The 16,947-nt window shown below is 31.7% G+C and overlaps 1 protein-coding gene across 1 annotated transcript; it reads right to left on the bottom strand.

Annotated features, from left to right (window-relative positions):
- Nucleotides 1-91: 91 nt before the first annotated feature.
- LOC113512694 (heparin sulfate O-sulfotransferase) lies at nt 92-14,126 on the bottom strand. Its single transcript, XM_026896613.3, has 5 exons — nt 13,851-14,126; nt 13,467-13,770; nt 10,649-10,787; nt 8,996-9,093; nt 92-8,127 (listed from the first exon to the last, which is right to left on the bottom strand). The coding sequence occupies exons 1-5, from the start codon at nt 13,960-13,962 to the stop codon at nt 7,758-7,760; spliced, it is 1,023 nt and encodes a 340-aa protein (XP_026752414.1). The 5' UTR covers nt 13,963-14,126; the 3' UTR covers nt 92-7,757.
- Nucleotides 14,127-16,947: the final 2,821 nt, after the last annotated feature.

Genomic DNA, 16,947 nt, shown 5'->3' with positions numbered 1-16,947 from the left:
AATGATTCATAACTGGAATATTCGGACAAAATCATCAGGAACTGTATGAAATCCGGTTCGAAGGACCATCTAAGAAAAAACATATTTTTCTTCATTTTTATTATTTATATAAAAAAAAACAAATTTCACTAACTGATCGGCTATAAGCGGATATTCTAAATAATATTAATATATGATGTACAATTTTCGGGTTAATTTATTGCAATGTATTTAAGTACATAAATTGTACGTTTAACTAGTGACATTATGTACTATATAATTTAAATAATAAAAAAAAAAACAATAATTTAAGTATCGACGATAAATTTATAAAAGATTCTAAGCTCGAGGTCATTTGAACATGTCACTTGAAATTAAGTAAGTACATAATATTACTTTTATATTACCTTATTATAAGTTAACATTTTCACTAATTTACAAATGCATCTTTTTATTACTATTTCAACGAGTAAATTTATTAACTTTATAAAAAAAAAATACCTACGACTAAAATCTTTAACATAAAGAAAATTAAGTATACTTTTTTATTACAACTAGTTTATTACATTATTTAGTTTCAAGTCAACTAAAGTTACACGGAAGTAACATAACAAAGTTGGCCCATAACTGAATAAAACATTGTCTATGACTGGGTCATAACCTGTTATCGTATATATACATTTATACAAATTTCTTGAAGCTTATATACATATAAAGATTTTATTAGTACCTAAAAATTGGAAGAACGTCACGTTTCTTAACACTACATATACATATTTATGTCACTACATTTTTATTGTATAATTGATATAGTTTAAATTCTACTATATTTAACTTACCCATAGCTATCGTTTCTCAATCTGTGGGCACGATTTGTAAACGAGTCAGGGCGTCAAATTCAATATTAAAAGAGGTAACGTATCCAGTAAAAAAGATTTGTATGGAAAATATCGACAAAAGTTTTTCATTGAAAAAAAAAACAAGTGTCAGAAAATTTGGTAAATTTTACACATTTAAATTAATAATTACAAAATAAATAATATATAATGACATTTAATTTTCTATATCTTTGTTTTCAATTCATAGCTTATCATTACAAATAAGCAATGTTTCGGTAATAACAGACATATTATATATTGCAGGGGGTAATAAATTTTTTTAACTCTTTGAGTTTTTAGTGGCAACACTTGAAGATTGAGAAACGATAGCATAGATTAAAAAAATATATAGAAATAAATTGGATACTTTATGTCAATTAAACACAATTTGGACCTTTCCACTAGTATTTAACGGAACCGGTATACAAATAAATTTTTGGGACAATTAAACAAATCAGCAATACTAAAAATATGTCCGTTACATTTAAATACAATAAATTTATTATTTAAACTAACATTTGATGCTACCCCATAACGGATTACAGTCGTGAACATATTTAATTATTTTGTTTATTTACTCTATTTGTCTTTTATATGGAAGAAATATTATACTATAACCATACCAGTATTGGCCAAATTGATATCTAAATATGCATATTACCAGATCTTACCAATTTAAAAAAATTATAAAAAAAAAAAACTAAGTAGATAAAAACTTGATTTACAAATACACAGATATTTGTAAATATAGAAATACGTAATAAGCGATGAGCCAATTGAAATCCATTATTGAATTTACATGTTTCCGATTGGTCGGTTATCACGCGATAGTCGTTACGGAAAGATTTTCTGTCCTTTTCTAACCCAATACACTATCCGCAGTGTTGTCATCAAACAATTAGGCGTAGTACATGAATATTTTGGATCATAATAAGCAGAATGCCGACAAATTACGAAATGATTTTCATTTTATATCATTTGAAGTGTTTATGTGTTTATAGTGCGTGACGGGAACGTTTTATTTTATAGATTAAATAAGCAAGTATCTGCCGTACACGCAAATCAATTTAGACTTTGAAGCTGTCCGTTTACTGTGGAGACTTCAAATGAGACGTTGTAAATTGAATAATTTAATACGTAAATATAATCATAACATTCCGCTTATGTCTCTTCCTATAAAGCTCTAGAATATTACGACGCCGGCCAGGCGGTTTGGCATACAGGGTTTCATCAGTTTTTCTTGTTTTGATGCCAATACATGGTTCTTTTATTTAATGGGTTTTTAAGACATTTTGAGAATGCAAAAGGGCCACACATGATATAATATATACATCTTAACTTCTTTTTTTTCTCACTTTCCCTTTAATCTTGCTGTTTACTCTGTTTAGAGTCATAGATTGTCGTTTGCTCTTCTAATACAGTTAATTGTCTGATATTGTAACATTTTTTTGTATTTATTACATGTATATATTTATTTATTTAACATATTATCTACCTACACTTATTGGTGCATATTTTTTTCTTTATTTAGGACGAAATCTTAACAGAGTTCATAGATAATGCAAGCATAACCGACCATAAACTATATATTTTCTTAAAGCCATTCATTAAATCAAATATGCATCTAAAAGATATGTTTTGTGAACGCATAGTCTGCTTTATCATTCTTATATAATTAAAAAAAAAAATGTTATTGTATTAGTTACATACATACAATTAAAAATAAAGTTTATATTTTATAAAAATGCTGGGGGTTCTTTATTTAGACCATTTAATTAAATCATTCCCGGGTTGAATCCCATTTTGTCCTTATTGATTAAAAAAACCGGTATTTTTTTATGTTTCATAACCTGACCAACAGGTTGATTTGTTCTTTTGATTCTTTAAATAATAAATATTAAAATAAATTGTCGTATCAAAATACTTATAACCCGACAGATTTTCGAAACTTTTTAAACAGTTTTTGTTCTCCATTTTTATGTTCTTCTAACGTAACAAGCCACAAGAATGTCGACACATTTACGCGCGTTTATTTAGCAGTTACTCATATATGCTCCATTTTAATTTTCTATTATGAGACGCCACAATACTCCCAATACATTTTCGCGTATTTTATCATTAGTTTACAAACGCCATAGTTATACTACATTGATGTGATAAGACAGAAAAATTACAATACATTTTTACACATTTTTTTTTTACAATTTATGGGCGCCATATTTATTTTCTGTTGAAGTGACAAGTCACAAAAATGATAATGCGTGACGTCAGATATTCTTTAATTTATGAGCGTCATGTCATAGTTTCATAAATTCTTCATAAAATCCTAAATATTTTTCGTTCATGTACTGTGAATCGTTTATGTACTGTGAATTAATTTAAAATGTCGGCATATTGTCTATAGCACACTCGCAATTAGTATCACAAACACATTAATAAAAAAAAAAAAAAAAACAACAATAAAAAAAAATCATTAAGATTGATTAATAAATGCGATACATTTACTAAAGCTGCTTAAAACGACCTTATTAATACAACGAATTATACGAAAGTTATAAAAAAATAATTATTGCAAAAAAAAAAGCATAAAAAATATAACCAAGCTGTAATAAGCGAAGGATGGATTTAAAAATATCACAATGTGTTAAAATAAAAGAAAAATAAATAAAAAAGATTATGCTGATACGCTTTCGGGGAAAAGCGGTATAGGGCTAAATCATATTTATTGGGATCCAGTTAGTCTAAGAGCCAATGACAGAAAATATCACAAAATGCCGTTAGCAACAAAACTTGAAGGCGTCTGAGATTTTACCAACCATCTACATCTAAGGAGTATTGTATGATATTTTTTGTATTTATGATAAATTTACTATCTTTAAATAATTTTAACGGAAAGCACAACAAAGAGTATCTATATATCTATGTTACAAAAAGTAATGGTTATTTAAAAAAAAACGCGTTCTAAATTTAAAATTTCACTGCGTTTTGAAGCGTCAAAAAACATATTAACATCCTTACATGGCTCAATAATTATTAATGAATCAAAATGTACAGATATTTAAAATAAATTTGATAAATAAAAAAATTAGCAAATAGTTTCTAATAAAAAGAAAAAAAAAACGAATACCTGATGAAAAGTTATATCCGTTCCCTATAGATAAAACAATGTACATGAAAAGCACATGACATTTCTTCATACGTTGCTATTCTTGAGAACTATAACAACCAATTTACATCTTATTTTGTTAGTAATTATTTTTTTTTTTTTATTTGAATTTGCATTCATATGTGAAATACCAAATACATGTTTTTCTATTTCTATTGTAATATAAGAACACACGGATCAATTTACGAGTACTATAGTATAGTTTTTTTTTTTAAATCAACAGCTGAGTTTCCTGCCTGTTCTTCTTGGCTGAAATTGCGTCCCGTATGGGCGGTAATGAATATAAATTACTATTATAAAAATTCTTAAATCTAAGTTTACTTGAATTAAAATATATATTTATTTATTAAACTTTAACACACCTAGATAGTGTAAATGGCGGACTTAAACACCATATGGCGTTATCTACCAATCGACTGTAGACAGGAATAACAGGAAATATAATTGACGGTACAACGTAATGAACAATATTAAATTAAAATAGTAATATGTATTTTTTCTTTCTTTCTTTCTTTAGTAAAAAATGCTCGACTACTTTCGGGCTTTGTTTTAATTATGTCAGGCTCCCGTGCGCATTACTTTTGCTTACGATTAAGGGTCCGGGGTGGTTTCAAAACTAGTCGAGCATTCTCGTCTAAAATACACATAAGTTAATCTGTGTATTCTTACATTAAAATATAATACATAAAAATGTTAAATCTCTCATAAACCTGTTTTAGTTATTGAAGTGTTTTTATTTTTTTTTTTGCACAAATTCTTAATTTGAAAGAAAGTAACAAAACACTCCAATAGCTAAAATAGTTTTATACGAGGTTTTAGCTTTTATGAATAAGGTTTAAGGACGATTTTTGTATAACGCTTTCATGCAATAATCTAGCTTCCTTTCGAAGTCTAGTCTTCAATATTTTACCTAACCAATATTAGACTTTAATGCTATTATATTATAGTTCGTAATAAAGATTTTTTTTTTTAATATTGTATTATAGGTCACAGATTCTTCAATTAACAGATATAATTAAGCCATAACTCGACTTATTACAATCATTTCTAATAGTCACGTGATTAGAAAATAACATAACGCTAGAATATAGAATAATATCATATGATTTTAAAGCCATAATAACCTGATATCCTATATCACTTAAGTTCTAAATATTTCTCTAACAATGGATTAAAGCTTGAAACATAATTTTTCGTACTTGCAACATAGCATGGTGTAATGGAAAAATCAAAACTAAGTTTACCAGAGGGAGACTTTGTACAAAAGTCGATTTGACAGAATGGGAATGGGACAGAGGTACCCAAGCGGTACCTCTGTCCCATTCGTGTTTCAACCGTGAAGCAGTTGTGTTTGCATGGCTGTGTTTCGGTTTGAAGGGTGGGATATGGTATGAATTTACAGAGTACAGAGGAATAACACCTGAGTCCTCAGGAATGGCAACGCATGGGGGGTATCATGGGCGAAACAGTATACTCTGTTATGTCCATGGTACTGCTCATGTCTATAGGCGACGGCTACCCCTTTTACATCAGGTGGGCCGTCAGCCTGTTTGCCATTCTAAGTTGTATAAAAAAAAAAAAAATTAAAAATATTACAAAAACTTAAATAGAAAGTAAGGATATATTACCCAATATATAGCCATATCTATATATCTTAGTTACAATATCTATATACTGGTCCAATAACGAATATATTAAAAATCTATTATCCAAAAAACAATATCGGATAAAAGACTTTTAACATATTCAAAAATAGATATCCGACTAATATGGGCAATATGGATGAGGACATTTTTTGCTATAAATGTCCCAAGAAACGCAATATGTAGATAATGGCACTGAGCAGAAACGTATTTAGTAGGGTGAAATTACTCTAAAAAATACAAGTGCCATAAAGTTTTACAAAAAGGAAAAAGGAGAAGGTATTTGAGATTTTTCGAGTCTGGTATGTGGATTTCCAAAAAAAGCATATTAGGATTCCTACAGGGACATAACGCGCACGTGTCAACCTGATATTAGGCTACAGAGACTGTTTACCATCAGACGGTCTATGTTTCTTTGCCACCTTTGTTTCTTTGCCACATAAAAAAAAAACCTTGTCTAAAAACAAATACTGGACGTGTCCTTGTCGTAAATTATAATTAGTTTAGAAAGGATCGTTTACGAACGTTCACGCGTTTCGTAAACAATCTCTGTATTGTCATTTTTGACATTTGTTTATGATATCGATCGTCTCACGCTTTGCTTTTGTGTTGAGTCATTCTTTGAAAAATAAAGTATTCACATTAAGTACTCGTCTTTAAATATTAAATTGAAATTCAAGTGGGGGACTCAAGAAAATACGTAACAGTCCTCATCTATGATAGATTGAATGTAATAATTCACAAATTATTTAAATAAATTTTTTTCCATGACACCATGCTAAGAAATTGTTAAATAGTAAATTTACAATTACAATTTACAATTGTTTCAAATGATATTTTACTATACGAAATAAATTAAAAGCCAGTAATAACATTACAGAGCTGTCTGAAATATCATTATTACGATAATACAATTAGAATTTAAAACTATTAGTGCCAACAGGAACTACATCTATTTAGTCCATTTTTAGTGTAAACTAAAGCAAATATAAACAGATTATCTACTAATATAGCAATAATAAATGATACAATATATATTTAACGGTATATATGTATTTAACGGTATTACGAGTATAAATATTGAATTGAAAATTTTAACTGATAACTCGATTACAAAGATTGATACCGAGTTACAATCGATTATAATTTGAAACGCCCAGATGACATGATACAGATTCGAAATCAAATAAATCGAGTCACTGTCGAAATAGTTGGTTTTGTTAGTGTTGTTTAATAATCGATTATCAATTGGTAGTGTTGCCTAATAATCGACTATCAATTAATCGACATTGTTCATCCAAAATAAACTAATTATCACCATTGTCATGTATTGACGTGGACATTAACTCAGAAGGAAATGGATAAACTTAGAGCCTTTGAAATGTGGTGCTGGAGAAGGATGGAGAAAATTAGCTAGAGGGATCGAATTAGCAATGAGGAGGTCCTGCTTAGGGTTAAGGATAAAAGACAAATTATTAGAACTATTGAGGACAGAAGGGGAAAAATGTTGGGACACTTGATACGACATGACGAATTTATTAACATTTTAATAGAAGGTAAGATAGAAGGAAAGAGGGGAAGAGGGAAACTGAGACATAGTTACATCAGGCAGATCAAGGAAGTAGTTGGTGTCGTGTCGTATCAAGAGGTGAAGAGACTCGCTGAAAATCGTAGTGACTGGCAAGAGCTCCACCGACAAGAGCGCAGCTCTTAAATAGGATAGATAGATAGATTCAATATTATTCGTATCGATTAATCGATTATATTAAATTATCGATTGTCAGATTTTCTATGGTTCTAATCGAATTATTGATTAATAATTGATACCAAACAATTATTAGGCAACACTAGTTAGAAGTTTAGTAAGATTTTTAAATGTAATGTTTTAAATTCCCAAATGATGGGTGTATTATTATGTTTTTAAACGTAAAACCATAAAATACTCATATCTATATACCTATCATATCAGTCATACATAAAACAACTTCCTAATGGAATGATTAGAGTATAAAAGTCCAACAAAGGCTACGACAGCACGTCCAACAACATTTTAACGACAGAAAATAAACCATAGTACCTGGTAACACAGTCTCATTTAGGCCGAATCTTTTCATAGAAATATGTTTGTGCAACTCCGTTATTCTCTCTCGACAGCAATTTCTTTTTGACAAACTTAAAGTGCTCTAATGCGAACTCGTAAAGTTCATTTTCCATCTTCCACACTGTAGACTCTTGTATTTTGTCTATGGTAGCTTGGCTCGGCTCTATCTTCGAGCTGGTCTGCCTGAGATGGGACTTGTTGCTGTTCAGGTAGTGCTCGGTGGCTCCTTTGAAGAGGCGTGGCAATGTGGATTCCAGTACTGTGATGAAATCCAGCATCTCCTCCGTAACACCAACCAGCAGGTAATGGTCGACTAGATTTCGTTTCGCTTGCTCTAGTGCCCAGAGGCTTCCAGGTTTCCTGTAACAATAGATAATTGTATAAACTTGTAGATAATTTTTCCTTTGTGGTTCTCTTTTTTTTTTATTATAGCACGACATGTGACCAAACCACCAGAGGGAGACTGCCTGATGTATAAAAAAAAAATCCGGACAATATAGTCAAATGCAACCATTTGAAAAGAGAATACCTATGTCCCATTCGTGTTTCAACCTTTTGCACGTTGTGTTTGCACAGCTGTTTCGGTTATACTATGAAGGGTTGTTTTGAGAGAGGCCATTCCAATTTACAGTTTACAGAGGAATAACATCGAAGAAATCCTCAGAAATGGCAACGCATGAGAACTTTGTCATATTTTCTCTCTCTCTCCATATATTTTAAACTACTGTTATTTCCATGGTACTAACTCATGTCTATAGGCGATGGTTACCACTTTCCATCAGGTGGGCCGTCAGCTTGTTTGCCATTCTAAGTTGTATATAAAATCCGAAACGAGGATATCTGGACGATATAGTCATATGCAGCCATTTGAAAAGAGAATAGTTTACTGGTCAATGGCTCGGAACCGCATTATAAAAAAGGTTCTCTGAATGGCTTTTGCACAGCTAAGTTTGAAGGGTCCCCCCAGGTTATACTATGACGAGGAAATGCTTGTCTCGAGAGAGGATGCATTCTACATTACTTTTACGTAAGGTTGAGCAGTGGAAGATAATCCCTTTAAAGATGAGTCCACCTGAGAACTTTGGCATATTTTCTCTCTCTTTCTCTCTCTTCATATTATAAACTATTTTTTTTTCTTACCTCTGTTGTACTAACAGGATTCACTTACATGTATTTTAGTCGAGAACTAATAGAAGATATATAGAGAATAAGCAAGCATGATACATACCAGCACTGTGCGGAATGTCCACAGAAAAATGGTACTTGCAACCACATATTCGTGGGATCGCAGTCTGGCTGGCTTCTCTCTACACACTCATCGAATGTCTGCAAGGAAGATAGATAGATTATTCTTTATTGTTTCTTTCAAAAGATTACAGCAGTAAACTTTCGGGAATTCCTGGGGGGAAAGGGATTGTTAGTAATGGGGTCTAACCACCCCATTACTAACAAACCCTTCCCCCCGCCTTGTCTTACTCATCATCATATCAGCCGTTGACTGTCCACTGCTGAACATAAGCCTCCCCCCCAGATTGCATCATCATTCCATTACACATCATCATTACTAATCAACCTTCACGCGGTTTCCCCAGAAACCATTGGGGGGAAAGGGATTGTTCGTAATGGAGACCGAGAATCCCATTGTTAGCAATATACCCAACCAGGTCGACCTCCTCACGGTTCCCCCTGGAAACTATCATGGTTAATTGCTGATGAATTCATCATGATAGGCTAACTGGCCTGTTTTCATTCTCATCTATCACCCTTCACTGGTGCCCCGCCAGTTTATCCCGTTAGCGCAGGAGGGGTTACCATTCCATTGTCACCCATCCCCAGAAACCATCGTGACTAATTTATCGTTGAAGGCAAGTTTGTTAATTTGCCTTTTCATCCTCACTGGTGCTCCATCAGTGTATACCGATACCAAGCGGGGTAATCATTCTATTGTTATTTATTAAAAAAAAAAAACTAAGACAAGACGAATTTGCACAAGTGGCTCATATCTAGGCACTGTTCAAATTAATTACTCCATTCATAACTGTTTCTTTTACAATACACGCTCATAAAAACATTTGTTCACAGAAAAATTATTGCTTAAAGGAAATTCAACATAATAACATAGGGACAGAGGTTCAATTTCAAATATCAAACATTTGTTAGATGCATTTCTTACATACATAGCACAAAATATACAGGTGTTTACATAAAAGTGCGTATTTTGTGCGTTGCTAGATTGTAAGGTAAAATAATAATATCAAATGTGGCGATTAAATGAAATAATCATTCATAGATTATATAGTATATGTAATACTATATAATCTATGACAATAATATGACTGTTGTAATTTTATATTTAAACATTTAGCTTAAAATAATTTTATCTGAAACAGATAAGTAAGAAAAAACAACAATATATATTTTTTTATTTTATAATTTTCAGCCACATTTCAAACAAATAAAATTACAGTAAGTAATAAAGTAAGGGTTTTTTAATGGATGATAATGGAATGGTTTATATGATAGATGAGTATGAAAGCAGGTCAGTTAGCTCATCGTGACGCGCATCATGTCAGATGGTTTCCAAGGGGACCACGTGGAGGTAATTTTATTGGTATACGCTGATGGGGCACCAGTAATAAATGATAGGTGAAAAAGTAGATCAGTTAGCCTATCGTGATATATATATATATATATATATATTAGTTTTATAATAATCCCTTTCCCTCAAAAAGTTGACCTGGCAAATATTGCTAAATTATTACTAACAATCCATCTCCACCCCACCTCCTACCCATTGTATACCGTTGACATAAGCAGGAGCATCATTACATCTTCGTCTATTAAAAAAAAAAAAACTAATACTGTTTCTATAGAAACTTACCATCTTATCTCCATGTTTTTTTCTCACCAAATGTGGTCTAAAATTGTCTCCATTTCTTAAAAAGTAGTAATAGGAGACCAATCTGTCCAGTGGTTTTCTGATTAAATTAACAAATATTGGCTTAGAGGATGTTCCTAACCTGAAAATGTAAACAAAAACAACACAGTTACAAATTTTGTACTCAAAACAATAAAACTTATATATAAATCACTAGTATATAGCTTTTCCCGCGTCAAATTAGTACATAAAGTATCCTTATGTACTAAGTTAGAATATAAGCTATCCACGTACCAAATTTCATTCAAATCTATTCAGTAGTTTATGCGTAAAAGAGTAACAAACATCCATCGATCCATTCATGGTTACAAACTTTAGTATTTGTAATATTATATTAATAGGATTGTTAACATAGAAGGAGAGCGGGGGGAAACGGATTGATAGCAATGGAGTTTGACAGCTTCATTGCTAGCAATATGCCCAGTTAGATCGACCTCCACGTGGTTCCCCCTGGAAACCATCGTGAACAATTCATGTTGAATTCGTCACAATGGGCTAACTGGCCTGCTTCATTCTCACCTATCATCCTTCACTGGTGCCCCGTCGGTGTATACCGATAGCGCGGGTGGGATTACCATTCCATTATCACCCATTAAAAAAAAAAAGAAAAAAAAAACATAGAAGTAGAACTAAATTACTCATTTTTATTACTGTCGAGATAATGCAAATTCTTTTCTTTTCATTCTTGTGTAGTAAATGCTTATGAATATAATTTACATTTACCAGATGGGGATTGTACCAAAGTGTAACTATAATGTAAAATTTGTATGGGTACTCATACTTCTGTCGCATTCATATTTCGTGTAATTTTTTTATACAACCCAGAATGGCAAACAAGCTGACGGCCCACCTGATGAAAAATGGTGTAGACATGAGCAGTGCCACTCATAACAAAGTATACTGTTTCGCCCATGATACTCTCACATTCATGTTTATTCCTCTGTACCCTGTAAATTCACGCTATTTTCAAACCGTGCAAACACAACTGCTTCACGGAAATACGAATGGGACAAAGGTGTCCAAGCAATCGACTTTTGTACAAGGTCTCCCTCTGAGAAGTCACCTCCTCCCTCCTTCCTTTCCCGTGGGTGCTATTAGAGACAACTAATGGATCTTATGATCGAGGTATGGGCAGCAGCGTCCCTCTTAAAATATCACCAAAGGCCTAATTGCTGTTGCCAATTTGTTCTACCAAGTGTGGAAACTACTGGCAAAAAACTCCAGGGAGGCTTATTATTGCGTTCCATCTCATCGCTTATTATGGTGTTCCATCATGATTATAACATTCCATCAGGTATGCAAATGGCTTGTTTACAATTCCAAGTTACATAAAAAGAAGTTAGTTTTAATCCTTCATTATAATACTTTTTTATAATTTTAGTATTATGCAATGTACTGATAACATGTATTTCATTTGCACACATATTAAATTGTTTTGATTATAGCCTTAACAAATTTATTATATGTTCTAATTCCCCTTTCTTTCCAGTAGGTGTTTATTTTATTATTTTTTAATGGGTGATAATGGTATGATAACCACACCTGCATTATCAGTATATACTGGTAGGGCACCAGTGAAAGATGACAGATGAGAATGAAAGCAGGTCAGTTAGGCCATCCTGACGAATTCCACTAGAATAGTGATGGTAGTTGAAACCATGATGGTTTCCAGGGGGAACCATGTGGAGGCCATTACTAACAATCCCTTTCTCCCTTTCCAGTAAGAGGTGACTAAGGAAGGGACAGTAGCATCCCTATTAAAACATCACCAAAGCTTAACTATATAATAAACTGCAGTTGCCAATCTTCTTGCCAAATGTGGCAACTACTGGCAAAGATTCTCAATTATGGCCTATTTTTAGCAGTGGACAGTTAATGGATGATATAATAATAATAATGTGTTCTAATGGCCAAATATTTAGCTTGGCATTAGAAAAGAATATTAAAATGTATTATCTTGAAAAGTTGATTTTTTAAATTAAAACTTAGGACAACTAAAATTAGACTATTATATATCTTAAACATATAATAAATTTTTATTTGTTTATCTCAAATTAATGCTGTACATGATTATATATATTTCCATAAATAACTATCAAAGATTAATAATTCTATTCATCATCATATTAACGTTAACTGTCCATGCTGAATATATTAATAAAAAAAAATATATAAAAAAAATTTTTTGTCTGTAATGACTTAAACTATGTTATGGAAAAAAATACAAAAATTTTATGGCTATAATAATTTTGACCCACAATAAGAGGATCGGGCTATCATATTTAAACTCATAAACTACTAAACAAAAGGCTAATTATAAACAATTATTCTTCATAATAAACTCCTAAACTACTAAACTAGTATACTTTTCATCATAAAATCAATATGAGCAGAGCAGTGATAATATATATATATGTGTCTGTTACATCAAAACCACGGAACTGATTTCCTATTGTTTTATGTTTTACATTCTGTGTGGCATAGTCTTTATGTTTTCCTACTGATAAAAGTGTGGTGAAAGAGAACTACAATATCTAGCATTTTAATTATAAACCTGTTTCTCTTAGGATATTAACATATTTATAAGAGAATGGAATTACACCTTTTATATTTTTATACTGATTTTCTATTATCTTATGTAACATAATTTATAAGAGAATGGAATTAATGTAATATTTTAAGTAAACTATTATAAATATACTTATATTAAATTAAATATAAGTGCAGACAGTTAATTTAATAAAAAATTCTGATTTTTTACCTTTCAAAATTAAGGAATGCCATGTGACCATGGTACAATGCTGGCTTCACATCTTGCCACCGCGTCACATTCTGCGCGAATTTATACTGATTGTTCAGTGACATCACGTGCATATTAGCAGTGATATTGATGTGCAGCACTTTAAAATGATTTTTCTTGCACAAGTCATAAGCTATGCCGACGAAACTGGTCGAGCCTGTCTTCGGTACTCTATTGTATATGACCACCAAATCATCGTCACCTTTTGCCAATGATTTCGGGAAAAACTGACGAGACTCCGAGTGTGTTTGAGCGAGTCTGTATTCTGTAAGTGGAACGAAAAATTTACTTATAAAAAGTTTACTAAGGTGTAAATGTGAGTGAATATTATTCCTCTATATTTACCTAGCTTTCGGTAATTGTCCTCTAAACGAGCTATTTCCGATTGAAAGTACAAAATTATAATTACAATAACACAGAGACCCGAAAACATCCATAGTTTGTGTACGTTCAACATATTAAACGCAATGGGTATGCTCTATTTTACGCTTAAACGAGCACTGACACAATTAATATTCATTATACTAGAAATAAACATAAGCCCAGAGGCTCAGTCTGTTTGTAACTCCTACAGGAGATAAATAAAAATATCACAAACACCGAATATCACAACTTCGAGTACCGTTGAGATACCTAAAATTGACATTTGATTTGACAAGGTAACAACATAGTACTGACATTGACGTTAACACCTTGATTGACTTGACTGACAAAACATTTGATTGTAAAACTTTCTTCCGTCCGCCGCCACTTTTAAATCTATCTATGATTAAAAGTAATTAAATTGTTTAAAAAAATCTACTTTAATTGTGACATTTTTTTTATATTTTTTTTTTATATTATTATATTATAAAAATATTTTATTTTTAAAAAAATACTTACTTGATTTTGATAAAATTTCTATGGGACCAATCTGTAAGTATATCCATTCAGGTAAAAGAAGAATTTTCTAAATCGATTTACAACTGACAAAGTTAAAGTCGGTTAATTAAAATAAACGGAACGGCCTAGTTTTTGTTATAATACTTAAATTGATGACATTGATTAACAACCAAACTGATGGCTCACCTAATTAAAAGTTGTAACCTTCTTTACAAATATTATAAATGTAAAAAAAGGTTTGTTTGTTCGTTTGATACCTCTAGCGTATTAGCGACTTAGTCAATCACTATAAAATCTAATGTACACGTACTATATGAGAACGAAAAGGATATAGGCTACTTTTAATCTCGGTCAATCAACATCATTCTCATCCATTGTCATTTCAAAACCAAAAGTGTATTTAAAGTAAAAGGGAGGTGTCATGGTCCGAACTCACACCAAACTCCAAGCAGAGTCCACCCCCTGGAAAATAATGTTAAACACGTTAATGTACAAATTTATTATTTTAATTTTTTTTAAACCACAAAGGTGGCTAACAAGCATATAGCCCGTCTGATGATAAACGGTCACTGTAAATTATGGACCTGTTTGCAACACCAGATGTGTCACGTGCGCGTTGCCGACCCTGAAGAAACTAATATAACCTTTTTGAAGAACCCCATATTGTAGTCTCTAGGGAAAACCTCGGCAGGGAGCTCATTCCAAAGCCTTTAAATTTCTCTATAATTTCACTACAATTTCCCACCCTAAGATTCCTCCCTTCGTGGCTCTTTAAACCGAAACAGCAATGGAAGCATAAGTATCTGGCTATTTCATGGTAGAAACACAAGTAAAACAAAGATACCCAAGCATATTTTATTTTTATACACAATGTAAATTGTGTATAAAAAAAAATATAAATATAAAAATAATCAAAAGTAGTTCTGATGATCTATCTAGTTAAGTCATATTTATAGAAAATATTGTTTTCCATATAAATTTAAATTTCGAATTTGTATTTAAAAAAATACAAATAGAAGAAATTAGCCAAGATTACACAATCTCAGAATCTAAAGCAACGAAACAGGCTACTGTGTAATTTATTTCGCAACCATGAATCGATCAACATAGTAAAACATAATAAAGTCAAACTGGAATGAATAAATCTACATGTATTGTATAAACAAACCGTAGTTCCGAATAAATAAATATCAGTTCGCGGGCCGTATAAAATCACATATAAAAAAATCAATGTCCGGCAGGGGACGAGTCTAATCAAATTTTCATGGGTACCTAGTATAGTTAGCACAAAAGTTCACATAACATTACCAGAGTGTAAAAATACTTTAGACTGTAATACTGCGATACATTCTGAGATACCATTCCCTAAACCGACTTATTTGGGGGAGAAGGGATTATTAGTAATGGGGATTAGTAGCTCCATTACTAATAATCCAATCTGCCAATTTGTCAAAAATTGCCAATACACTCTGTCAGGTCGACCTCTACGTGGTCTCCCCTGGAAACCATCGTACTGAATTCCAGGTGTATTCATCACGATAGGCTAACTAACCTGTCTTTTTATTCTCACCTATCATTCCTCATTGGTGTCCCGTTAGCGTATACTGTTAGCGCAGGCGGGGCTACCAGTCCATTATCACCCACCAAACGAAACTTACTTATCTGAAAAATTAAAATTTTAATTTAATATCATAGCAAAATGAGCTAAATTTCGAACATATAAATTTATGCCATTCCATTTTCATCCATTAGAAGGGACTTCAACTTTAACAGTATGATTTTCAGCGAGTCTCCTTCACCTCTTGATACGACACGACACCAATTTTTCCCTTAATCTGCCTGATATAACTGTACTTTGGTCTCCCTCTTTCCCCTTCTTTTTTTACCTTACCTGCTACTATGATGTTTATAAGTTCGTCGTGTTGCATCAAGTGTCCTAATTTTATGCAACAATTTACGTATCTAAAATCAAGTATAGCAGGGTTTCTTAAAATGGGGTTTACGGACCCCTTAGGGGTAGCATGTGTATCAGGGGCCCGTAGTAGTTCAGTTAACTGAAAAACATGAATGAATGAATGAGTATACTTTATTTGCATTATATAATATATGAAATTAGCAAGACAATTTATAAACACATCGATACAATTGTATAAGTACAGTAAGGCGGTCTTATTGCTGAGAGCAATCTTTTCAAGACAACCTTAAGGTAGTGGACTAATTGTTGTACAAGTAGGTATGATAGTGCTGTATAATTAAAAAGCATCTTTTGCAAATTAAAAATATATGAAAATTATATACATATATACATATATACACACATACACATACATACATACATATATACACATACATATACACACACACACACACATACATATACATATCAATCAAACAAAATTATTTATTCTTCTCTCATTGACGCCAAACAGCAGCATCCTTCACAATAAATTAGTAGTAAGTGAAACTACCAATGAAAGTTCATATTTTTTAATATAAAAAAGTCTTATTATTTCTCAATTTTAAAGCCTAAATAAAATGTTTTTTGATAAAGAACTATGGA

The sequence above is a fragment of the Galleria mellonella genome, unplaced genomic scaffold, assembly GCF_026898425.1.
Source record: "Galleria mellonella isolate WM207_F2 unplaced genomic scaffold, CSIRO_AGI_GalMel_v1 utg83, whole genome shotgun sequence".
Classification (NCBI taxonomy): Eukaryota; Metazoa; Arthropoda; class Insecta; order Lepidoptera; family Pyralidae; genus Galleria; species Galleria mellonella.
The sequence above is the reverse complement of the archived record's forward strand: the minus strand, read 5'-3'. Positions and strand labels throughout refer to the sequence as shown.

Excerpts from the sequence above, each read along its gene's own strand:
- LOC113512694 (XM_026896613.3), bottom strand. The coding sequence starts at position 13,962 with ATGTTGAACGTACACAAACTATGGATGTTTTCGGGTCTCTGTGTTATT. Across the intron at positions 13,771-13,850 it reads GGACAATTACCGAAAGCTAG|AATACAGACTCGCTCAAACA; the intron begins GTAAATATAGAG and ends TTCCACTTACAG. Across the intron at positions 8,128-8,995 it reads GGACATTCCGCACAGTGCTG|GAAACCTGGAAGCCTCTGGG; the intron begins GTATGTATCATG and ends CTATTGTTACAG.